Below are 27,019 nucleotides of genomic sequence, written 5' to 3' on the forward strand. Positions count from 1 at the left end.
GGAGAGGGATGCGGAAATCAGAGAGGCCAACTGCTTAAATTGACTTTCAGCCAATCCTCTCATTCTCAGTCTCACCTTTGCCCCCATTTCCAGAGGCACCTGCTCCCAGTTCTTGAGCCCTTCCATGATTCTTCAGAATTAGGTCTTTACCTAAAGCCTACTTTGGAGTCATTTTTCATAGAGTGCCAATCTTCCATATGCTTTCCAGTGTTTAAAATTTTGTTTCTCTTTCCTCTGTTCCTATTTTCTTAGTCCTTGTGGGTTTATGCCAGTTAAAAAAAAAAATTACTGTTGCTTCAGTGAGGTTTGGAGAGAACAAGGTGCAAAATGTATGTGTCCAATCCACCATTTTCACGCAAAACCTTAAAATAAATTTTAGTAACTTTGAAATTATCAAAGAGTATCACTCACCAAAGGCTCAGTGGGTACAAAGAAGTCAAAACTCTGTTATTTGCCTTCTTTCATTCCTGTACAGTGGAGTTTTTCTGGAGGTTACATGATCTGTGATATTGCAGCAGATTAAATGTGGGGATATGAGGATCCTGCTCTTTTGTATTAAGCCGAACATTGAAAAGATTTGAAAAATGTAAGAAACGCCACTCTTCTTGCTAATTTTTTTGAAAACAATTTTTTTCATTAAAAATACCCCATTTATAGTAACATGTGATGGGTTTGTTGTTGTTTTAAATCCATTTATAAGTGTATAATTAAACATCTCAGTTTTCATTTCTAATTCTCACATGGTGAAAATCAGTATTTATAATCCCCATAAACAAACGCTTTGGGATTCTCAGTAATTTTTAAGAAAGGGTCATGAGATCAAAACTTTTGAGAACTTCCACTCTAGAGAATCATAGCTATAAATTGGAATTGGACCATGAGTGTAACAGTATAAACATATCCAACACTCTAGTCTTACCTTTATGTAGGACAATAATGTAGTTTAATCCTCTTGTTTATTAAATTTAACACCCCTGTGGTTTTATTTCCCTTTTATTCTTCTTTCGTTTTCTCTCCTAATAATCCTTAGAGAAACTAAAGGAAGCTTCTGGAAGTTAATCTATACTGTCTTCCTCCCTAGAGTATATATGTCCTAGTCTCTGCTGATGTAGATAATGAGAAATCAACTTAACAGCCAGAGTATTAAATGTGCATTTTTGTTCCCAAGGGGGTGAAAATTGGTTCTTAAGGAGCAAAAAGAATCTTGGATATTACAATAGCTTGTGACTCCATAAACAGACAGTACATCTGTGGTATTACAATTTCATTGGGGGTGGGGGACAGTTAGGGAAAAAAGTCAGAAGTTTCCTTAGGAGCGGATGAAAATGAAAAAGAGGTTGAGAAACACTGTTTTAGAGATCCTGCTGGAATATGATCCTTTAACTTTTCTTTTGCTTGTATTTCTTTCTCTGATCGTAATACACACTATAGGAAAGGTGGTGACGACAAATAACTTGCAGGAAGACAATAGGTCAATAGGTCCCTTAAAGAGGGAGGCAGCTAGGTAAGGCTTCGAAAGCAAGCAGAGAGCCCGTGCATCAGCTCCCGCCAGTTATTTCAGTGCCGGAATATGGACCCAAGGTTTCCAAATTAAAAAAAAAAAAAAAAAAAGTCAGAAATCCAAGTTCTATGTAAACTTATGATTTTTAAGTGTTAGAAACTAATTAAAATAATTTTTAAACAATATGCCCACCAATCAAAACCTCTCTGAGCCCCACTAGTGTAGTCTCTTCTGGTGTGATGGAATGTGTCTCCCAAATATGACTGCTTTACTGCATTCTGAACTCAGAGCCATTTTGCTCCTGCTTGAGTCACTTCAGTGATGGAGGCCAACCTGTTCAATTTTTGGTTAACTGTAATTGTTTCATGGTCAGTCTCATAAGAAGCAGAAATTTAGCTCCTTAAAACTTTAACTTAGTGGTGCTGGTTTGTCCTGTGAGAGCACATAGAGTCAGACTAACTCTTGTTTTATGTGACAAGTCTTCAGATTTGTTAATTTGGCTGTGAATCAAAGTTTTATTTCTCTAGAAATGGAGAGCATAGTATTTAAGAACTCAGGCTCTGAAGTCAAACTATTAAGGTTTGAATCTCCTCTTGGCCTCTAGTTCTGTGCTCTTGGGGCTTATTTGTTACTTTAACTATTTTATGCCTTTGTCCATTTTAATATAAGCATATTACTGTAATTTATCTAATTGCTAATAGGTATTGTAAAGCTTGCAGAACAGTGCCTAGCATAGAGTAAATATTCAGTAAATGTTATTTATTGTCCGGATTAAGCATCCTGTCCTTAGTTCCATTAATCATTCTTTATAGAACACAGTTTTAACTTCTCTTACTGTACTTAGTTTACAGTTTACTCATTAATGGAAGCAATCTGGTGCCTCGTAGGACTTACAGGTTTCTTTTCCTATCAATCCTCTATACCATCCCCTCGCATATCCCTCTCCAAACCAGATCACAACGACTTTTATTTTTGTTCATTTGTGTATGTGTATTTAAATATAAAAACACCACACACACACATGTTCACTTGCTCATTCTTGAACACATGTGGGAGTAAAAACCGTTGGAGAGGCAACCAAAGTGTGAGGCTTAGGCCCCTCCCCCACCTTCCTAATAGAACCCTGATTTTATTCACACATTTTCCTTCTTCAGCATGGCTTTGTGCTTCGGGGAAACCTTGGAGAGTGGGCACCCATGGAGTTACTTTATGGCTGTGTGATTTTTGACCGTAGAGTGAAGGGTTTCTTTGTTGCTTGAAAAGATGCACATGAAGTGGTGGTCTCATCTTTTCTTCTGGTTATTGCTGAGACCTAGGGACTGGGTGGGGCACCACCTGAGGACAGCAGAGTGAAGGCAGAGGTGGTCCTTGAAGACGTTGTTGAGCCGCTAAACTAACCAATCCCAGAACTTGCTCTTCCTCTTAATCTCTTATTATGTGGGAAACCTTCTTATTGTTTCTGCTGCTTTGAGTTGGATTTTCTTACTTTCATAAGCTTATGAAATAATATAAGCTTAACCAATAAAGAGGTCAAGTTATCTAATTCTACTATGGCTGGCAAACTAGATAAATAGTACATAACCTCATAGAGTTATGAGGAATAATTGAAGTAATAAAGTAATCTACAGATTTATAGTTGTAACATTACCACAAAGTGTTTGTAGTGGACAGAATGTTTCACAGAGAGTGAGGAGGCTGCCTGGCTTTGCTGATTGCCAATTCAGTTACTATTCGAATTGCAGGTCACTGGACTTCGTAAAACAGAATTAAGTGATCTTGAAGGTCTGTTCTGATTCTGTGTAAAAAATATGAGTCTGATTGTTCTGGAATTCCTGCCTGAAAGGCTTTGTATAGATTAAGGTAGTAGATATAAATAAGTAACTTTTTTAGTTGAAGAAAGCATAATTTATTAACTAGTCATGTTGGGAATGCTTCCAGTTTCACAGTGGTTCTACTAATCTTAGTGTCTTGAGAAACAAGGGAAGCTCTGCTATCAATACACTTACTGGTTATGAATATCAACTCATACCTTTATAAAAATAGATATTTAACCCAACTTTTAAACTTATTCTCCTATATGTAATCAGTATGAGCATGCCATTAGTTTTCTTTTTCCTACCGTATCTTAAAATCTGCTGTGACCCTTTTCTTCTAGCCTTTCCCTGGTTACATTATTCCCAGACTGTTAACAAACCACCCAGACTGTTAAAAAGCCACCTAAAAGGTCTGCTTTTCACCAGAATCTGCTTTCTCTTCCTCTTTCCTCATCTATAAGATGAGGTGAAAGTATATCATGTTTCAGTTGCTTTATGGTTCTCACAGTCTGTGGCTTGTCAGTTATTTTCCTCCTCAATTCAGACTCTGTTATACCCAAAAGAGCTCATCTTTGATTATAATTAAAGATAAGTTTAAAAACTTTTTTGGACTTCCCTGGTGGCGCAGTGGTTAGGAATCCACCTGCCAATGCAGGGGACACGGGTCCGAGCCCTGGTCCGGGAAGATCCCACATGCCGCGGAGCAACTAAGCCCGTGCGCCACAACTACTGAGCCCGCGCTCTAGAGCCCGTCCGTGAGCCACAACGACTGAGCCCTCGCATCACAACTACTGAAGCCCGCGCGCCTAGAGCCCATGCTCCACAAGAAGAGAAGCCACCGCAATGAGAAGCCCACACACCACAACGAAGAGTAGCCCCTGCTCACCATAACTAGAGAAAGCCTGTGTGCAGCAACGAAGACCCAATACAGCCAAAATTAAATAAATAAATAAATTTAGTAGAAAAAACAAGAAAACCTTTTTCACCTGAGGACAGTAGAACTCAAGTATATAAAGGAAAGAAGTAATGTATACGTACCGTTTGCAGAGCTAGACATATCAAGAAATGTAGACCTTGGGTAAAATGTAGATATATGTACATACATGTAGATATATGTGATTTTTTTTTTAGGGTTTTTTTTGGGGGTGTTGGGAGACAAGAAAGGAAGAAGCTTATAATTTCAAAAGCTTTTTGGAAATCAGTACGGTATTTTTTTTTTCAGGAAAAACTAAAACTATTATGGGAAATTGATTCATTACTGCAAGAGAACTAATAGGGGAAACCTAAGCTTTCAATTGAACTCACGTGAGATTGGGTACATTGGCCAGGCATGAAATTCCCTAGACGCCGAAACTTCTTTTTCCAGAAAAAGGAAGATAATATTTAATGACTTTATGTAGAAAGACAGGTGCTAGCTAAAGTAAGAATTGTATGCATAGTTGGTGTTAATTCCAAAAACCTTGAAGATGTGAGTGAGGTCATCCTCCATCATATCACCAGTTTTATTCCTAGAAGTAGAGGGATAATCACAAAACAATTCCAGAATGCAGATTTTTCCCTTCAGTTGGTAGGTTTTGTTTCGATTTTCCTAAGTCCTGTTGAGAGATATTTGCACTGCTGACACAAAACACATGGTGTTTTTTCCAGTACCTCTTCTCAAACTCTCCAACACCAAATAGGTGTCCCCACAGTTCAGTAAGCTCAGGCTCCACAGGTTAAATTGGGCTCAGTCCCACAAGACTGCCCTTACTTCAGATGCCAGTTGCAAGTACTGGGCCTTCAAGTAACCTGCACTTCTGTCCAACTTGGAGAGAGTCAGGGTTTATGAATACATGACTACTCAGAAAGTAAGTTGTTATTATATTGCTCTTTAATTTACCAGATTACCTTTTCTATCCTTCTTTTCTTCCATATTCTCTTTGATCACTTACTACTTCTAGTAGTTAGAGGGTTGTAGAGAGGAGAAGGTAATTGTTTTCTTTTGAGTGTCTGATAGTAGAATATAATTCCTTCCTTCCTCCCTTCCTCCCTTCCTACTTTCCTACCTGCACATTTGTAGAAAGCTGCTTCTGTATGCGAGAGAATACAAGCAAGGCCTTATGGAGTTTTCCTTCAGGATACCTCTTTTCTAGGAAATAACACCTGAATTTGCCACATGTTGTTGAGTCTTAAACCTTGAAGAGTGAGAAAGACTAATTGTGGCAGTTTTCTATATTCTAAAAACATTTAATTAGAGTTCTACTTCGTTTAGCATAATAGTAGAACCTTTTAGATAGTTTTTAGTAACTCACAATGTTAGTAGTTGTAGAACGCATAGGTGTCTGTTTACTGTTGCCAGTTTCTTCCATCTCTTCATTCTGTAGGATAAACAGCATTTTGTTTTTCCTGGTGAAGAGTTTTTTATTGTAAAAAACAAGCACTTGGGCTTCCCTGGTGGCGCAGTGGTTGAGAGTCCACCTGCCGATGCAGGGGTCACAGGTTCCAGGCTTGGTCTGGGAAGATCCCACATGTCGCGGAGCAGCTATGCCTGTGCACCACAACTACTGAGCCTGTACTCTAGAGCCCGCGAACCACAACTACTGAGCCTGCGAGCCAAAACTACTGAAGCCCGCACACCTAGAGCCCGTGCTCGGCAACAAGAGAAGCCACCACAGTGGGAAGCCCGCGCACAGCAACAGAGAGTAGCCCCCGCTCGCCGCAACTAGAGAAAGCCCGGGCGCAGCAATGAAGACCCAACGCAGCCAAAAATGAAAATAAATAAAATAAATAAATTAAAAAAAGCAAAAACCAAGCACTTTATTACAAAAATTTCTTGACCTTATAATCATTCTTTAATATCTTTAATAGTGATTTTATGTGTGTTGAACATCTTTAGATATTTTTAGTGATAAAGCTCATCATAAAAACCAGTAATATACTATGTACTATTATTTTTTATTAACTGAAAAAATTACATGTCTTTTCTGACAGTATGTGGTTAATTTATTGTTAGGTGTTGAATTTTATGTTCCTTGCATGAAAAATAGAACACATAAATATTTGAAATTCTTCACTGCATGCCTGGTCAAGTATTACTTGCCCAGGTGTCTTCTTTTTAAAATAACTTTTAAATCTTAGAAATTTGTGGGCGAAAGTGTGGATTTTGACTTGGAAAGTGAGGAGATAATGCTTTCACTATTTAAAACCAAACTTTATGAAAAAATGCTATTGTTGGATGAATTAACACTAATCTTGTCTCCTACAAAGAGCTGCTAGAAATAAGATTACGGCTTTATTACTTTTAATATTTTAATCAGTGTAAACTTTTTGTTTTTATAAATAAAAGTTATTTCTCAAAATTTCTTAGGGAGGAAAGAAGAACCGTTGATTAATCAATATGTATATTTATTTACTTTGAATACTTTTTATTATTCCTTCCAAAACAGACACTCCTTGAATATGCAGAGAAATGGAAAACTTCAGAAGATCCTTTACCTTTATTGGAGGTATACACAGTGGCTATCCAAAGTTATGTTAAAGCCCGACCTTATCTTACCTCTGAATGTGAAAATGTAGCGTTGGTTCTGGAACGCTTGGCATTGTGAGTAGACCTTTGAGTAAATAAAAAATTAGATTTAGCTTTTTTGTTTTTAACTCTGTATCTCACATCTTATGATAGTTTAATTTTAAATAGATTAGGTATGGACAGTCTACTGATGATATTAGAATTATTCATCTTATTTTACTTTGAATTTTAGTAATTATTTGTATCCTTACCAACTTCTTGTTTTTTAGAAGCTGTGTTGACCTTTTACTGTGTCTGCCTGTTGAGTTATCTGATAAACAGTGGGAACAATTTCAGACACTGGTGCAGGTGAGAATATTTACCTATTAGATTTAATATAGGTATATTTTATGGCGATTTTCTTTATTCTTAATAAATTATTTGGTTAAACTTTAAATGATTTAAGTAATGACAAACATTAATTGCTGCTCTTATTAACATTAATGTCTTGCATATAGTCAGTGCTCAGTAGATGTTTGCTAAATGAATATATACATTTAAGTAGATTGGTTGAATATTGCACTGTTCTTTAAGATCAGATAATTAGAACTTTGCCAGAGCAGTAAGGGAACACAAAAGAAAATGCCCTCATTTGTATTTAGAAACAGTTTAACTAATTGTTGAAAATTGCAATATGCTTTATAAGAATTTAACATATCTCATTTAATCCTTATGAAAACTTTGTGGGGGTAGGTATATTTTTCCCATTTTAAAGGTGAGGAAACTGAGGCTCAACTCTAAAATATTTATCTGCCCAAACTTGTATAGCTAATATCAGAGTAGTTATTTGAACCAAGATTCTTTACTCCATAGTCCATACTTTTTCTCCTATATCTGAAAACACATGCTTTATCTCTGTTACTTAGGGCTGTTATTCTACTTATAAAAGTACTACATAGTTTAGCACTTAGTTGTTTTGCAGTATTTCAAGAATGTTAAATTTTGTTAAGCACTAGATTGTGCTGGATATTTTATAGCTTCAAGTAAAGTTTGATTAATTGGTTAGTTAAAAAGAATGTTCCTGCCAACTAGTCTCAAAAAGTATAGTTGTCTCTCTATTCCTCTAGCCAGAGTTCTTAAAATATCTTTTGGCCTTATGTTTTTCCATAGAAGAGATATTAAAAGAGGATTAGTCTCAAATTTTAGAAGCATGTGAAATAAACTGTAGTTAGGCAGAGAAATCAACTTTCCTATTTTAATATTAAATATTAAAATTACATCAAGTGCAAAATTCTTGACGATAGGATTCATATCTTTATTCCAAAGGATTCAACATAGAGTTTTACACATAGTAGGTAGATACTTAATAACTGTTGAAAGTGTCTTGTCGTGTTTGTCACATTGCAGCTAACTTTTTGATCATGCAATTTGTACTTCAGCATATCAGTAACTTTTGTCTTAGGTTTTTTTTCCCAGCAAGTGGTTATTTTTAGGTAAATGATTATCTCAGAACTTTTTTTCATTGTTTGACACTCAGATACACTCTACCACAGAATTAATTATATAAATAGTTTATATACAAATATAATACTGAATTCCTCATATTAATTTTGTTTGTCAACATAAGGTAAACCTTTTCAACTTTCTTTTTTGAAAAAATAGCACTACTTGATACTTTTTCATATGGTTTAATGAGGAGGAAATGACTCTTTAAATTCCAGTATGGAGCTCTCAGCAGTTGCTCAAAGAAAATTTCTTAAAGCACTTGAACTTGTTCAGTGAGATTTTTATGGTTTTGAGGAATAGACTTTTTATACAAACACAGTGTGCAGCTTTAAGAGTTTCCATGACACTTTGCTTTCATTTCAGAGCTTCCTCGGGCTTATTTTATACCTGCTTAACAGCATTTGTTTTATTTTGCCTGTGTTTTAACTGTTTTTAAGCATCTCTTTACCCCACTAGAGGATAAGCCCCATAAACGCAGGGACTAGTTGCTCTCTTCCTTGGTACTTTGCCCATAGAAATTCTCAATAAACATTTTCTGAATTGAGTTAAAACTATTGGTCTTTTGTGACCTGAAGAATATGCTAATTGCATGAACACTTGGAAACAACAAGTAAGCAAGGTTCAGTGTCAGCTTTAATAGGATATTGTAAGGCTATGTCGTGAATAAATGAAAAATCATACATTAAGTAGTTTTCTTTTCATAAGTCCCTTTTATTGAAATATGTGTATACAAGTTGTCACTTAGGCCTTGATGCAGATTTGTCATTTGTTAATAATAGAAGGTTTTTTGGAAAATTTTTTACTAACGCAGGATATAAAAACGTGTAAGGTCTTTCATGCTATGGATACTCTAATAGCTTCCTTGAGAAATAACTTTGCTCTCGGTTTAGATTTTGGGGAGAAAATAATATGAACTTATTTCTAGAAATACATTTTATTTATTTAAAATTTATAATTAATATAATTCTTATCCTTGAGATTCATCTTTAAAAATCAGAAGTAAAGGATTCAGCACGTTGTAATGTGACATGAAAATTTTAAGATAAAAGTCTAATTTTTCAAAAGTTTAGTATTATATTTAAAGCCTGATAAGCTTGCTTTTGAAAATCTGTTGTAATTCTTTGGATGTTTATTTAATATTTATAGGTAGCTCATGAAAAGCTGATGGAGAATGGCAGCTGTGAATTGCATTTTTTAGCTACTCTAGCTCAAGAGACTGGGGTGTGGAAAAACCCGGTACTGTGCACTATTCTTTCCCAGGAACCATTGGATAAGGATAAAGGTAAATTTTCTAGAGAGCAGAGAGAGAAAAAAAAAAAGAATCATTAGACTAGAAATAAGTACTTAAAATTGTTTTGATATAATTCATCTCAAGATATTCCAAGAAGAACCATTTAATTAAACTTTATATGAGGTGCTTGAGGCCCTTCACCTTTTTTTTATTGGGGGAAGATGTGTTTATAGGATTATATAATCTTAGAGTAACAGCTTTTTCTCAACATTATTTTATCAGAGGAATTCCCTCTGTAACATCCTGACAGGTGGCAATCTAGCTTATATTTGATAACTAACTTATTTGACAGATGGAGAAGCAGAAACAGGGTAGTGAAATGATTTTCCTCAGAATAAGAAATTAATGCGGGAACTCTCAAATCTTCTGAGATTAGTACTCTTTCTCAAACAGCTTTTTTCTCAGACTTACTTTATCCTGCTTTGTTATTTTTGTATGAGCTTAGGCAACAAAGATCCCAGTCAAACTCAAACTGGCAGGTAGCCTATCAGAATTAGATGGCTAAATCACTAATATGTGTAACACTTAATGTTCAGAATTCAAAAATTGTATGTGCTACGAAGAAGATCACAATTATTGTCTTTGGTACTTTTCTTGAGATTATTTAGGAAAGTGCCCAGATTTCACCCCAAGTTTTCCCAAGGTATTTAGAGAAGTAAATAAGCTTCTTCCATTGTTTATTGATGTTTTCTTGTTGATTGATGGCAAACTCTAGGTATTTTGCTAGCGATAGCACTTTCTGAAGGCTCTGAGAAAGGAGTGTACGTTCATTGTTTGTTAACTCTTCTGGTACTTTGATATTTACCAAAAGGCTTCTCAGCTAATCTCAAAACTTCTCTTCAAGCTGGTTGTTCCTACCTGACTCCCCTCTTAACATTTCTTCCCATTTCTGGATAGTTTTAGCAGTGTTATCTGTTTCTTAGTTTTCACCAAAAGTTTATTTTTATTACCTCCCTTCCTTTGTGTATATCCACAGATTAGCTACATTGTTCTCAGACCCTCATTATTTAAAATAAGAGCAACAACAACAACATTTAAAAGTTGAGAATCTTAGAGGTTGTTTTGCATTTGGCATATTAGTTTTTTATTTGCAATATATTATCACCACCATGTTTTTATTCCTTTAACCAAATTATACTTTTTAGTCTTCTCAGCTTTGGAAATATTGGGCATACAATATATTAATAATAATATCAAATTGCATTGTATAGTTCCTTACAGTTTGAAAGGTGCTTTTATGTGCCTGGTTTCATTTAGCCTTCACAATGATCCTGGGGGAAAACTGAGATCTTTACTGTCCCTATTTTACAGGTGAGACAATGGAGGCTCAGAAAGATGAGTTGTCTTTTCTACATCACGTTGTCAGTGATGTGAGGCGGAGCCAGGCATTGAAGTGAGGCCCCAGCGTCTCTCCTTTTTATGTTATGCCACGTTGCACCCAGCCTAATAAAATACAATGGCACCCAGCTTAAATAATTAAATCCTTTTTTCTGTTGTTGCTTCCTGAAGACTGTCTTTTGCCAAACTCACACATTATGCTAATGCAGGAAAATGGAACCTTTACCTTAGCAGAGATTTAAAATTTACCTTAAAAGAATATGTGCTCAGTTTCCTTATTTGTTTAAATGTGCCTAACATTGTTTCTGTTAACAAATGTCTTTGCCTGTCTCTGTGCTGCTTTATTCCATGGTCTTCACATGGCATAGCTACTGGGATAATTTGGACTGTGCAGGCAAAAGGAGTTTCTGCAATAACAGATGGACTGTAGGTAGCCAGACTTCAATACAACTCGTGAAGCAACCAGAGAGATGTTACATGACTGAGAGACTCTGCAGCTGTAATCTTTACTTGGTTCTCCATTATTTAGAATACTTCTTTGATGGGAGTTATCCTGTGGGGAATCACATAGACTAGAAGTGTATGTTTATTTCCTCCTTTGAAAAACTTGACGGAATTAACATTTTACACATACATACTAACTTATATTTTCAAATTGGATGCTTCTACAGCATGTGGAACTTTTAACTTTGTATATGATATATCCAGCCCCTTGGTTTAACCTACACTAGCCTATAGCAAGTTTGATGAGAAGAGCTAGAGCTCAGACGGTAATCAGCACACCGTAATAAGCTGTGCTCATTAGTTTGTTTATAGCAAAGCCTTTGAAGGTCTGATGTACTATTTGAACAGTAGATGATCCACTTAATCTTGATTTGTTTTAAATAATTAATTCTTATTGACTAATTTTAGAACTACTAAAGCCCAGATAAACCAAGAAATGCTCTTTGATTTAGGGACTGAGGGTGTGTGGGACTAAATTAAAAGTGCTGGTTTCACCTTAAGCTTTTAGTATCCTAGAATAAGATAACTCTAATAACTAAATCAGCATATTCAAGTAGATGTCCATTGAATATCACAGGATCTTTAGGCTTACATACTACTTTTGCTTTTCTTTAGTTATCATCTCAGAATTGGAAAGGCACTGAATGCCCATTTATTTTTTACCCAATTTTAACTCCTTTCTAAAACATCACTGATAAATAAATGGGCCTTTGCTTGAAGACTTCTAGAGAATGGTAACTATGTAATTCAGTCCATTCATAGACTGCTATTAGATAATCTTCATTGTGTAAATTGTGAAAAACTACATTCTCAGAGTTGCCATCCTTTGGATCTAGTGCTACCCCTAAAGCCATACCTAACAAAGTACAAATCCCTCTTTCATGCCATAGCAATTGAGATGCTTAAGGATCGTCATCATGTCCACACTTAGCCTTCTTTTATTCTAAAGACTAAAAGCCGTCCTGGTGTGGCATTATTTTAAATCTACAGTCATGATTCCTGACCTTTTAGTGCATTTTGTTTGTTGTTCTCATTCATGTGTAATTCTCAAAACTTATGTGTACCCCAAATGCTATCTGGCAGGCTCTGAAGTCATTGGTACTCTCATCCCCTTCATCTTAGTGTTACTTAAGATGACGTTACCTTTTTGGGTGGCCTTATTCTCACAACTCAACGAGGTTACTAAAATCACAAAAATTTAAAAACAAAACTCTTAAATTATTTACATTTTTATATGTTGTGTTTTGGCACACAAAAAGGTCTTTTTTTTCTTTTTAATTTCACTGTGTTAGATCCATTCTGCCTCTGCAACTTGTCAATATCATTTAAAAATGTTGATTTTGTTAATTCAAGATTTTTGTCCTTCCCTGTTTAAGCAGATCTTATTAGCATACACTCTGTTGGCATCCAGGTTCTTTTTTTTTTTTTAATTGTATTATTTATTTTTATTTTTGGCTGTGTTGTCTCTTCGTTGCTGTGTGCGGGCTTTCTCTGGTTGTGGCGAGCGGGGGCTACTCTTCGTTGCAGTGCACGGGCTTCTTGTTGCGGTGGCTTCTCTCATTGCGGAGCGTGGGCTTCAGTAGTTGTGGCACGTGGGCTGTAGAGCGCAGGCTCAGTAGTTGTGATGCACGGGCTTAGTTGCTCCATGGCATGTGGGATCTTCCCGGGCCAGGAATCGAACCCGTGTCCCCTGCACTGGTGGGTGGATTCTTAACCACTGCGCCACCAGGGAAGCCCGGCATCCAGGTTCTTGATAATAACCATTAAAAATGTCATATCCGGGCTTCCCTGGTGGCGCAGTGGTTGAGAGTCCGCCTGCCGATGCAGGGGACACGGGTTCGTGCCCCTATCCCGGAAGATCCCACATGCCGCGCAGCGGCTGGGCCCGCGAGCCATGGCCGCGGAGCCTGTGTGTCCGGAGCCTGTGCTCCGCAACGGGAGAGGCCACAGCAGTGAGAGGCCCGCGTACAGCAAAAAAAAAAAAAAAAAATGTCATATCCAAAAACCTACCCTATGGGATACTTACAGAAATCTTCTTGCTTGCCTTCAGTCTTTTAGCCAGTGCTGTTTGATTATGGTTGTTTCATCAAATTCACCTATTTCGGGGCTTCCCTGGTGGCGCAGTGGTTGAGAGTCCGCTTGCCGATGCAGGGGACACGGGTTTGTGCCCCGGTCCGGGAAGATCCCACAAGCCGCGGAGCGGCTGGGCCCGTGAGCCATAGCCGCTGAGCCTGCGCATCCGGAGCCTGTGCTCTGCAACGGGTGAGGCCCGCGTACCGCAAAAAAAAAAAAAAAAAGAAAAAAGAAAAATTCACCTATTTCCTTATGTCTGGTCCATGGCTCTTTTTTGTCTATCAGGATTTGATGAAAGACCACAAGAGGTACTTGGCTAGAGTTGTATTAAGTAAGATTGTTTAATATTGAGGTTAGTCTGACCTAATTAATTTTTAAATGAACTCTTTTAGAATAGTTTTAGATTTACAGAAAAATTGTGAAGAGTTTCCAAATAATCCACAACCATTTTTCCCAACTGTTAATATCTTACATTAGCATGATACATTTGTTACGATTAATAAACCAATATCAATACTTTGTTACTGAGTAAAGTCCATACCTTATTCACATTTCTTTAGGTTTTTTTTTTTTCCTGTACGCGGGCCTCTCACTGTTGTGGCCTCTCCCATTGCGGAGCACAGGCTCCAGACGCGCAGGCTCAGTGGCCATGGCTCACGGGCCCAGCTGCTCCGCGGCATGTGGGATCTTCCCAGACCGGGGCACGCACCCGCATCCCCTGCATCGGCAGGCGGACTCTCAACCACTGCGCCACCAGGGAAGCCCCATTTCCTTAGTTTTTACCTAATGTCCTTCTTCTGTTCCAGGATCCCCCCAGGATCCCACATTACATTTAGTTGTCATGTCTCCTTAGGCTCCTCTTGCCTGTGACAGTTTTTCAGACTTTCCTTGTTTTTGATGACCTTGACAGTTTTGAGGAGTACTGGTCAGGTGTTTTGTATCCCCTCAATTGGGATTTGTCTGATGTTGCTCTCATGATTAGAACTGGGCTTATGGGTCTGGGGGAGAAAGGTCACAGAGGTACAGTGCCATTGTCATCACATCATACTAAAGGTACACATAATCAACATGATTTCTCACTGTTGGTGTTAATCTTGGTCACCTGGCTGAGGCAGTGTGTTTGTCAGGTTTCTCCACTGTGAAATTGCTTTTTACCCCTCTTTGCATGCTGTACTCTTGGGAAAGAAGTTACCTTGTACAGCCCACACTTAAGAGGTGGAGAGTTAAGCTCCACCTCCTAGAGGAGGCAGTATCTACACAGATTATTTGGAGTTCTCCACAGGAGATTTGTCTTTTCTTCCATATCTGTCTATCTCTTTAGTCAATATGGACTCATGAATATTTTTTTTATACTTTGGTGATAATCCAATACTACTTTATTTTGTTGCTCAAATAGTTCAGCTTTGGCCCCCAAGAACTCTTTGAGTTAACTTCTGTGTCCCTTTGACATACCCCATCATTGTAAGTTATGTTTTTTGTTTGAGTACTTCCTTGTTTTCTGGCACTACAAGATGCTCCAGGCTTATTGTGCATATTTCCTGCCCTAATCCTAGAATCGGCTATTTCTCCAAGGAACCCTAGTTCCTTTTATTGGAGAATAGTATTGATATTAGCAACCAAGACCTGGTAATTGGGTGTGCTCATTGCTACTGAGGTGTCATTGCCTCTAGGACCTCTCAGCAGACAAAGTAAGAAAATATATGTAAGTATAACTAATCTGTGTATGTACACATATCTATAGATGTTTCTGTATGTAACCAGCTGTATCTATATTAAACTAAATGTGAGAGTTTATACTGATGTCTGCAACTCTAATCTGTATCACATGGATCATTCTAGCCTTCTCTTCTTGCTTACCTGTAACCTCTCACTTCAATAGAATGTCATATAATTGGAATCATACAGTATGTAGCCTTTTCAGACTTAACTTCTCTTACCATTGGCCATCCATATACTTAATCAGTCCTAGTATACATGTATAGTGGTTTCAGAATTGATAACCTCTACCCCCGTGGGTACAGTCCCTCTTTCCATTATTCTTGCTGACTCCACTCATCCAAAGTTAGGTGAGCACCCCATTTTCCCACCTCTTTCAGTGAAGTTCTTTCATTACATTTGTAAGACAGATTCTTTTGCCATATTCTACATTCTATCCTGGGCTTCCCAACCATCTAAATATTTTTTTTAATTTGCATACCTTGAGTCCTATTCATGCTGTAAAGTTCTATGGGTTTTGACCAATGCATAGTATCATGTATCCGCCATTACAGTATCATACAGAATAGTTTCACTGCCCTAAAAAAAATTAACTGTGCTTCACCGATTCAACCCTCTCCAGAACACCTGACAACTACTGATCCACTTACTATCTCTATAGTATTGCTCTTTCGAGATTGTCATATAATTGTAGACTTTTCAGTCTAGCTTCTTTCACTTAGCAATATGCATGTAACATTCATCTGTGTCTTTGTGTGGCTTAATAGGTCATTCCTTTTTATTGCTGAATAGTATTCCATTGTGTGCATGTACTGTAGTTCGTTTATCCATTCACCTATTAAAGGACATCTTGTTTGCTGCCGGTTTGGGGCATTTATGAATAAAACTGCTATAAACATTGGCATGCAAGTTCTTGTGTTAACATAAATTTTCACATCAGTTGGGTAAATACCTAGGAGTAAGATTGCTAGGTCATGTGGTAAGACTATGTTTTGCTTTGTAAGAAACTGCCAAACTGTACCATTCTGCATGTTGCTCTACATTCTCACTGGCAGTTGGTGTTGTCTATTTTGGGAATTTTAGCCATTTTAATGGGTATGTAGTGATATCCCATTGTTGTTTTAATTTGTGTTTCTGTACTGACAAGTGATACTGCACATCTTTTCACATGAATATTTGCCATCTGTATATCTTCTTGGGAGAGGCATCTGTTTATATCTTCTGCCTACTTTTTCATTGTGTTGTATTTTTTTAAAATTTTTATTGGAGTATAGTTGATTTACAATGTTGTGTTAGTTTCTACTGTACAGCAAAGTGAAGCAGTTATACATATATCCACTCTTTTTTAGATTCTTTTCCCATATAGGTCATTACAGAGTATTGAATACAGTTCCCTGTACTATACATTGGGTTCTTATTATCTATTTTATATATAGTAGTGTGTACATGTCGCTCCCAATCTCCCAATTTATCACTGCTCTCCCTTTCCCCCTTGGTAACCATAAGTTTGTTTTCTACATCTGTCACTCTGTTTCTGTTTTGTAAATAGGTTCACTTGTACTATTTTTTTAGATTCCACATATAAGGGTATCCATCGATATTTGTCTTTCTCTGACTTACTTTACTCAGTATGACAATCTCTAGGTCCATCCATGTTTTCTTATTGTTGAGTCACAGTTCTTTGTTATATTTTGACACAAGTCCTTTAGCAGATAGGAGTTTTGCAGATATATTCGGTTTACTCCGTGGCTTGTCTTTTTTCTTTACAGTGCCCTTCAGAGAGCAGAAGTTTTAAATTTTAATAAAGTCCAACTTATCATATTTTTCTTTCATAGATTGTGCTTTTGGTGTTTTATCTAAAAATAATTACCAAACCCAAGGTCATATAGATTTTTCTCCTGTTTTCCCCTAGAAGTTTTATAGTCTTGCATTTTATATTTGGGTCTGTGATACATTTTGAATTAACTTTATAAAAATGTAACCTAATTTATGTTTGATGAATCTGTCTTGGCTCTTAACAGTCATGCTTTTTTTCCTGACCACTCACAAGCCATGTTTTTAATATATTAATTTTGAGACTCTTAGGAATATATCTATTCCTCTAGTCTACAGTTTGCAAAATGTACCTTAAGCCCCATTTTGAAAATTACATCTTCCCATCTATTTCCATTTTCTCCATTGTTTGTTCTACCTTTTCAATTTAAAGCTTATTATCAGGAGCACCATAAGAATAAAGGAATCCTCTTTTTCTCTGTCATCATAAATAATACATAATCAAACCCAAGGAGCAGGTCCTTCTGAAGAAGTTACCCATCTCCACCAATTTGATTACATTCAACCTTTTTGGTGAACTAGGGGGTCATCTTGAGTTTTAGCTTTAATAACAGTTTGCATAGGTTCGTACCAGGTGCTGACACTCACGGTGCACGCATCCTTGGTCCTGAGCCTGCTGCTTTTCCTTCTTTTGTATATGTCATTATTGTAAAATCTAAACTCTGAAAGAGCTCCCTATTAACAGTCACACTGAATTCCTTCAGCCCTTTCCCTTCCACTTCTATTTTGGAATAATTTGCAATGGCATAAATTGTATTTTTATCAGCTTGCCAGTTCTTTGTTGAATCCTAAGCCCTATGGTTCTCTCTTTTTTTTGAACCCCTTGGTTTTCAAAGGAAATTTCTAAAGCTTCAGCTTTTCCACAGTACTTATAAATCCTCCAGAGCTTTGTGAGAAAATAAGTCTTTTTTTCAGTAATAAACTTTGCATTTTAAAATGAGCAGGGAAAAAGTGCTGCTAGGTTTACCCGATATTAACATACGTAAAATGTAATTATATTTTAAAGGGAGAAGAGATGGGAGGGGAGAACAAATGGTAACTAATAATTTCCAGGTAAATAGTGTGAGGCCAGATCTGATTACATGCAGCTGAATTTGTTTTCTAATAGTAAATCTCCAGTTCTTTTGCTCATTGATACTTTTCCTATATTTTTCATGTGTGTGTTTATATCTTTACCTGTCTATGTAGAGAATACCAAAAGGGGTGATTTTGAGACCTAGACTTAAATCTGTTGACGGGTTTTTTGTGTGTGTTAGGACATGTCTTATAGAAAGTCACTAAAAAGAACACCTTATAGACTATATACATTTAGTACTCTAAGAAATACAGTTTTCTTAACTTGTTTCTATTTGGTTGTCTTTTTTTTTTTTTTTTTGCCTTGTCTCTCCCTTTTGCTCTTAACTGACCTTGTTATAAAAAATAAATCAGTGGAGCATTTTAGATTTTATTTTTAAAAATCACTGCTAAATTAGGTTGCCTTGTATTTAGGTTTTACTTGTGTATAACCCTTAGATCATTGAGGATCAGTGACTCTGGATAGAATTAAGCTGATAGAACTTAACTGCAGTAAAATTGTGAAAGTGTTCACTCTCCCATTTCAGGCTGATGCTTTATTTTGCATTTCGTTAACCTTAATAATATTCTACTATTACATAATGAGATATAATATGGTGACCACCAAGATTTTATTTTTACTAAAAATGATTTTAAAACATACACTCATTGGCTTTACTAAACATCCTAGAAAAATTCATTATTTCTGTTGTAATGAGTGTATTTCATAATGATGTTACATGGATAAAGTTGTCAGAATTTAATTAAATGTAATAGTAATTAAATCTTATTTCACACAAATTTTAGGGTTACATATTTACTAGGTCCATCTATATCATGGAACATTTTTTTAATGTTTAAAAATTCTGATTTATATCAGTCATGTCAAAGAATCAGTTATGATCATAATGTTTCAGACTTAATGACAATGCAAGCAACATGATTTAAGAAATTCTGAAATGTTCAAGTGAAAATTCTATTTCTTGTATATGTAGCTTGTTCTTCCAGGAAAAGGTGAGGTCAGGTGAAGATTAAGACTATCCCTAACTGGTAATTTGAACACTGAAATATAGTTACCTTAGAGCAGTGTTTCTTAATCCTGGCAGTGCTTAAATCGCCTGGAGAGTTTTTAGACATACCAGTGCTGGAGGCCTACCACAGACCAATTAATTTAGAGTCTCTGGGTTTGAGCCCCAGGCATTAGTACTTTTTAGAAGTCAAGATAATTGTACATCCACTGATGTAGAGCTTGAAGTGTTATGTTTTTATTAAATTTCTGAATTTGGATTTTTTTGTCTAACAATGCTGAATTGATTTTTAATGCTTTTTTTTCTTGTGGTAAAAAAACAACATAAAATGTACCATTTAATCATTTCGAAGTGTACAGTTCAGTAGTGTTAAGTATGTTCATAATGTTTTGAAACAGATCTCCAAAACTTTTTTCATCTTGCAAAATTAAGCCCTGTTTTAAACAACAACTCCCCCCTTTCCCCATCCTTCACTCCCAGCCCCTGGTTAATCAACATTCTACTTTTTGTTTCTATGATTTTGACTACTTTAGATACGTCATATAAGTGGAATCATACTGTATTTACGTTTTTGTGAGTGGCTTATTTCACTTAGCATAATGTCCTCGAGATTCAACTGTGTTGTAGCATGTGACAGGATTTCCTTCTTTTTTAAAGGTGAATAATACTGCATCATATGTATATACCACATTTGTTTATCCATTTATCTATTGATGGACATTGGATTGCTTCTGCCTCTTGGCCCTTGTGAGTAGTGCTGCTATGAACATGGGAGTGCAGATATCTCTCTGAGACCCTCCTTTTACTTCTTTTGTGTACATAATCAGAAGTGGGATAGCTGGACCACATGGTAGTTCTATTTCTAATTTTCTGAGGAACTTGTAGACTGTTTTCCTTAGAGGTTGCATCCTTTTATAATCCTGTCAATAGTGTACAAAGGTTCTAATTCCTCCACATCCTCACCAACACTTACTTTCTGTTTTTTTGTTTTGTTTTGTTTTTGATAATAGCCATTCTTTTGGCTGTGAAGTGATATCTCGTAGCTTTGGTTTGTATTTCTCTGGTGATTAGTGACGTTGAGCATTTTTTCATATGCTTGTTGGCCATTTGTATATCATCTTCAGAGAAGTGTCTATTCAGATCCTTTGCCCATTTTCAATTGGATTATTTGATTTTTGTTGTCGTTGAGTTGTAGGAGTTCTTTATATATTCTGGACATTAACCCCTTATCAGATATATGATGTGCATATATTTTCTCCTATTCTGTAGGTTGCCTTTTCACTCTGTTGCTTCTGTCCTTTGATATGTAAAAGTTAACTTTGATGTAGTCTCATTTGTTTTTTTTGTTGTTGTTGTTTATACCTTCTTATCATATCCAATAAATCATTGTCAAATCCAGTATCTTGATGCTTTTCCCCATTGTTTTCTTCTAGGAATTTTATAGTTTTGGGTCTTATATTTAGGTCTTTAATTCATTTCAGGTTTTGTTTGTTTGTTTGTTTTTTAATTTTATTATTTTTTTTGGCCACACCTTGTGGCATGTGGGATCTTAGTTCCCCGACCAGGGATCGAGCTTGCGCCCCCTGCAGTGGAAGCACGGAGTCTTAACCACTGGACCACCAGGGAAGACCAAGTTTGTTTTTTTATATGGTGTAAGATAAGGGTCCAGCTTCATTCTCTTGCATGTGGATATCCAGTTTTCCCAACACCATTTGTTGAAAAGACTATCATTTTCCTATTGAGTGGTCTTGGCACCTCGTTGAAGATTATTTGACCATATAGTGAGGGTTTATTTCTGAGTTTTTTCTATTCTGTTGCATCGCCTACATGCCTATCTGTGTGCCAGTTTTGATTAGCTTTGTAGTATATTTGAAGTGAGGAAGTGTGAGACCTCCAACTTTGTTCTTTTTCAAAATTGTTTTGGCTATTTGGGGTCCCTTAAGATTCCATATGAATTTTAGGATAAATTTTTCTATCTCTACAAAATAGCCATTGCAGTTTTGTTGGGATTACATAGAATCTGTAGATTGCTTTGGGTAGTTGGACATCTTAACAGTATTAAGTCTTCCAGTCCATGAACATGGGCATCTTTCCATTTACTTGTGTCTTCTTTAATTTCTTTTAGCAGTGTTTTGTAGGTTTTAGTGTACGAGTCTTTCACTCTCTTGGTTAGGTGTATTCCTAAGTACTTTATTCTTTTTGTTGCTATTATAAATGGAATTGTTTTCTGAATTTCGTTTTCAGATTGTTCATTGTTAATGAATAGAAATGCAACTTATTTTTGTGTTTTGATTTTTATGTCCTACAACTTTGCTAAATTCGTTTATTAGTTCTAATAGTGTTTTGTTTTGGGGGTAGAATCTTTAGGGTTTCCTACCTATAAGGTTATGCCATCTGCAATCAGATGATTTTATTTCTTCCTTTCCAGTTTGGATGCCTTTTATTTCTTGCCCAATCGATCTTGCTGAATAAATTTTAAGAGAAAATATAAATTGTATTTGTAAAAAGGAATAGGTGATGCAGATTCATGTGGGCCATGATGGTAATTTTGCAGTTTACCCTTTGAAGTCAAAGGGACACCACTTGGGGGTTTTAACTAGGAGAAGACAGTCCAGCGTGTGCTTTAGGAAAAAGAAAAGGCACCCTGCGTCCTAATGGAGATGTGACGGAAAGAGTAAGAGTGGCTGCAGAAGACCAGTGAGTGCAGCAGAGAGGTCTGATAGATCAGTGATTCGGGCTGGGAGGTGGGGTGTAGTAGAGTGCAGCAGAGTGGTCTGATCAGTGATTCGGGCTGGGAGGTGGGGTGTAGTAGAGTGCAGCAGAGTGGTCTGATAGATCAGTGATTCGGGCTGGGAGGTGGGGGTGAGTGTGGTTGGCGTAGGGATGGAGAAAAATGAATAGAATCGAGTACTTAGGAGTTAGAAGTGACAGGATTATATGGTGGATTGTAGGTTATGATGAGGAGGAGGCAGAAGAGAACAACTTTAATGCCAACTCTTAGTTCTGGGTTGAGATACCACATACTGTGGTATAGAGATTTTTGTATGCAGAGTTTGAGATGCTTGTGAAACAGCTACCCAGAGATACTGCAAGGGGAATTGTGACCAAATCTGAGTGTGGAGATACACACCCAGTAAACAGGTTGACTCCACTCTGGGGGGGAATCCAGGACCTAGTCCTAAGTTTTGGTGCATGGCACATGATCAGTTAATATTTGGGTAAAGATTTATCACAAATATTCAACTTATATATTGTAATATATTTAAAATTATCTTCCATGTTTTTCTTTTTTACTATTATGTAAGTAGCATTTTATGGGAAGAAGGCCATTATTTCTTAATTGAACTGGCTGAATATCATTCATTTACATTGCCATTTTATGTCATCCAGCTCTTGATAGGCTTGAATGTAGTAAACCTGCTTTTTTCCCCCAAGTACATAAATACAGACAAAATAGATTTAAAAGGCTACACAAGTAAAATTCAAGGTATTTTTTCATTTTCTGGGATGGGGGTGGGTAAAGCAGGGTAGGGAGTGAAATTTGATGTGACTAGGTACTCAAGGATAAAGATAACAAAACGTTTTTCATGAGTCTGGTAGTCTTTGATGTGATATTATAACTCTGTAAGGAAAACATGTCCTGGAGTAGAGAGAAATAGAGAAAGATACAGAGGAATTGGGACAAGGAAAGCAGTAAAAGAAAAATGGAGAAAAGTGAGGGGAGTGAGTTTCCCTCCCCTGAGGGGGAAGTTCTGAATTGAGTATTGTTGAATGTAATCTAATTTTGATCTGTTTGAAACATGAGCTTCAGAATACATTATTATTTTCCTTTAAAAGCTAATGCTACTTCACAGCTCTCTACTGCTATGTAGTGCTGTTCTGATAACTAGTAGACACACTAGTTAAATAAGAATTTTTATTTTTTTTTCTCATCACACCACTGTGTTAAGGTGGAAGTTGCAAGACCCCATTATTCTGGTCCTGGTTCTGTCATTAACTGGCTTTATGACCCTAGAAAGTCACTTGCCTTCTGTGAGCCTCAGTTTACTCATCTGCCAAATGATGGAGCTGGACAAAATGATCTATAAAGTTCCTTCTGCTCTAATATTCTGTATTTCTTTGAAATCAGTTTTACCCTAAGTGTGGCAAAGGTTTCCCATTGTTTAAAAACACACACACACACAAGTATGTTTTTGGAATGTATAATAATAGCATATACAGTGAGAGGCCCGCATACCGCAAAAAAAAAAAAAAAAAAAAAAAAAAAAATAATAGCATATATTCTGCTATACTTGTTAGTACAGAAATTATTTTGTATAATTGTTCTAACTATGCATGCTGCTCTTTGAGATTTTAGGGACTATTTGAAATTCCTCCTATTAAGATTGTCATTAGTTTTGTTAAAAAACTTGCCACCTTTAAGTAATGTCTTTGCCATGATCTTCAGAGTTTGTTGATTATGAGTTTTTGTGGGAGTATTTGAAATAATTCCCAGACTTTTTATTGCTAGAGTTTCCTGGAAACTCAAGCTGTATTTTAAGGTCTGTGACTTATAGCCGGAATAACTTTATTTTAACTCTCTTTCCTTAAAGTTGTCATTGAAAATCTTTACAGATTTTACTTTGGCCATTGAACTAAACTGTGAAAAGATATTTGCCATATAACTGTCTTAACCAGGATCGTGTCATATTAAAAAAAGAAAAGTAATGCCCTGTATATGTCAGACATATCATCAGAGGCACCAGAGGGTTATGCAGATAGTGTTATTTATCTGTGTTCAGTCTTTATACTTTTTGGTTTAGTTTAATGTGTAAAGAATAGAGGGTAGCAGATACAAAGGTCTGGACTTCAAGAAAAGGATGGAATTTGTGATCCTATGTTAAATTGCTTACATGCTCATGGTTTTAATACTGAGGACCCATAATCATACTGTTTTATAGAAGAGTATTTTCATAGTGGAGTACAGTTAGATCTAAAAAATAAAGGTACTAGAGGGTAGCAAAGGATATTTAAAGAAGGGAAGAACATCTCTTATTTTCCATCTTCTAACCCACAAGTTACTCACTAGACATGTCTTCCAGTCTGTTCACAAGTGAGAAATTGTGTATTTTATAGTATTTATAGGGCATTTAAAACTTTATTACTGAAAGCCTTCCAGAGGTTTCCAGCTAGCCATCACCAAGTAAATTTTTAAACACGATTTTCATCCTGGTAAAGAAAACGTAGGGAAAAGTTTAAATTTGCATTTGTTAAAATTTTAAATCTCCTTCACCAAAAAAAAGTTAAATTTTTATTTGTAGTTGATCAAACAAGCACTAGGAAATTTAAGATTTCAGCAGACCAGAAATTTATTATGCATTAGTGGGTCTTAAGCAAGTGTTGAGGTTTGTTGATTGGTATTTTAAAAACCCACAGAACTTTCAGCAGACTACCCCCACCCCCTTATTTATTTTTCCGTAGATATTTAAATTTTTTCTACAGCACTCATTAAGGCAAGATAGACTTCACCTTTGTAAAATGAAAAATACAACAACAGTATTGAACACAATATTAGCTGAATTTCATCTTCTTGAATATCCAAACATCCTTTTGTGGTTTCCCATGTAAGTGTGTAATGTCCTAACTCTGCAAATTTCTAGAAATGCTAACGCCTGGTATTCAAGAATAAATGCTGTGGGGAAAAGAATTTAGTATAATTTAATAACACTGGGTTTCAGAATTCAGTGTAAAATTATTTTTATAATCAGGAATTTAACTCACCTCATTGTAAATGGTACTTTCAGGGGCAAAAATATTTAATGCAGCTCTAAAAAGTTAGCAGCATAACTCCTTCTGCTCATAAAGTCAAGTATTTTGTGATAGCCTGAGAGTAATAGGAAACTGCAACAACAACAAAAAAGAGTTACAGTTTCTGTGCTTTAAAAAAATATTCTTTGTAAGTATTTGTATTGCAAATGAACTATTACCAAATGTTAATAATCTATTATGTCTTGTTTTTTAAAGTGAATGAATTTTTAGCTTTTGAGGGTCCCATCTTGTTGGATATGAGAATTAAACATCTAATCAAAACAGATCAGTTAAGTCAAGCAACTGCTCTAGCAAAGCTGTGTTCTGACCATCCAGAGATTGGTACAAAAGGTAGTTTTAAGCAAACTTACCTTGTCTGTCTCTGTACATCATCACCAAATGAAAAGTTAATCGAAGAGGTGAGTATGTTTTCTTTTGTTAGTAATTATTTTTTAAAGTGAAGAAAATAAGTTTTAATTAGATTAGAATGTCTTTGACTTACATTTCTCTTAGTGAAAAGCCATTGTTGTCAGTCTTAAATCTGGGGTGTGCTCTTAGATAGTGATTCTAAGCAGCTTTCAGAGTTACACATAAACGTTTCACCTGGCTTCTATTTTAAATAATATGGCTCTTTTAACTGCCTTGGCTAAATTATGGGAAAGATGGTGGTAGCTTAATTTAGTTAGGATGTTTATATTTGTTAGTGTTTGGGCCTTAATTTCAGTTTTACCTGACTTCAAGATACTTGCGGATTTTTTTCTAACTGGCTAATTTAAGTAACTTAAAAAATTTATATGACTTCCCACTAGGGATACTTTCTCTCTCTCTTTCTCTCTCTCTCTCTCTCTCTCTCTCTCTCTCTCTATATATATATATATATATATATATTTGTATATATATCTTTCTCTCTTTATTTATCTATATATAAATATTTTATTTGCATATTTAATGTAAAACTCTTTCTTTTCTGGTTTTTTTTTTTTTTTTTACTTCTAGTTGGCATAAAGCATAGTATTCATGTATTTGTGTATTTTATACTACAGAATTCAAAAAGTAGAATCATGATCCAAATGGGAATTTTGCAGTTGGAGGACTCATAATTCCAAAATGAAGTTGGAGACAGGGTAGGAGAATTGAAAGTTGTTGATCAAAAAACAGGGAATAGGGCTTCCCTGGTGGCGCAGTGGTTGAGAGTCCGCCTGCCGATGCAGGGGACACAGGTTCGTGCCCCGGTCCGGGAGGATCCCACATGCCGTGGAGCGGCTGGGCCCGTGAGCCATGGCTGCTGAGCCTGTGCGTCTGGAGCCTGTGCTCCACAACGGGAGAGGCCACAACAGTGAGAGGCCCGCATACCGCAAAAAAAAAAAAAAAAAAAGGGCTTCCCTGGTGGCGCAGTGGTTGGGAGTCCGCCTGCCGATGCAGGGAACACGGGTTCGTGCCCTGGTCCGGGAGGATCCCGCATGCCGTGGAGCGGCTGGGCCCGGGAGCCATGGCCGCTGAGCCTGCGCGTCCGGAGCCTGTGCTCCGCAACGGGAGAGGCCACAACAGTGAGAGGCCCGCATACCGCAAAAAAAAAACAAAAAAAAACCAGGGAATATGTATATAAAGAGTATAGATAAAACTATAATACATTGGAGAGTGTTGTGTGAACATTTAATGTATATATGTCTTATATCTCTAATATACGTATCTTTCGACTGCAGAGCAATAGAGAATGGAGAACAAAGGGATTGTGGGACAGATTTTAGGATATACAAAGGGAAGAGCTGAGATAAACAACAGAGAAGACAGTTAACAGAGCATGCATGATCCCCTGAGTAGTCAGAGATTGTAATCAGAGTCCAGAAGAAGGATAACCTCGGACAGAAAGCTAAATGCCCAGATGAGGTTAGAGGGTTGTAATTATAATGGTGATTGACTTTTCTTGAGAAGAGAAAACAAAGAGGAAGATGATATAGCCTTGGACTGAGATTAGAAATAAGGCTGTTGTGTATGTTGAGGATAATGAGGATCCTGGGAGAGTGGTGCCAGGTAATCTCTAGGCCGGGTGGGGTAGAGCGAGGGCTCTAGCTCAGGGGAGCTATCATTAGT

General features: G+C 36.5%; 1 protein-coding gene across 2 annotated transcripts in view; it reads left to right on the forward strand.

Moving 5' to 3' along the window:
• The window catches only part of ZNF292 (zinc finger protein 292), an 87,649-nt gene that overhangs the window by 38,458 nt on the left and 22,172 nt on the right, over positions 1 to 27,019 (forward strand). The window contains exons 3-6 of one of the 2 annotated variants that reach the window (XM_081250555.1): positions 6,741 to 6,895; positions 7,090 to 7,168; positions 9,452 to 9,587; positions 25,145 to 25,347. In XM_081250555.1, the coding sequence (XP_081106681.1) occupies positions 6,741 to 6,895; positions 7,090 to 7,168; positions 9,452 to 9,587; positions 25,145 to 25,347 (573 nt within the window). Of the gene's footprint in view, positions 1 to 6,740; positions 6,896 to 7,089; positions 7,169 to 9,451; positions 9,588 to 25,144; positions 25,348 to 27,019 lie in introns of those variants that run through there. The other variant, XM_081250556.1, reaches the window with a different exon arrangement.

Source organism: Mesoplodon bidens (genome assembly GCF_964165515.1).
Source record: "Mesoplodon bidens genome assembly, chromosome: 12".
NCBI classification, from domain to species: domain Eukaryota; kingdom Metazoa; phylum Chordata; class Mammalia; order Artiodactyla; family Ziphiidae; genus Mesoplodon; species Mesoplodon bidens.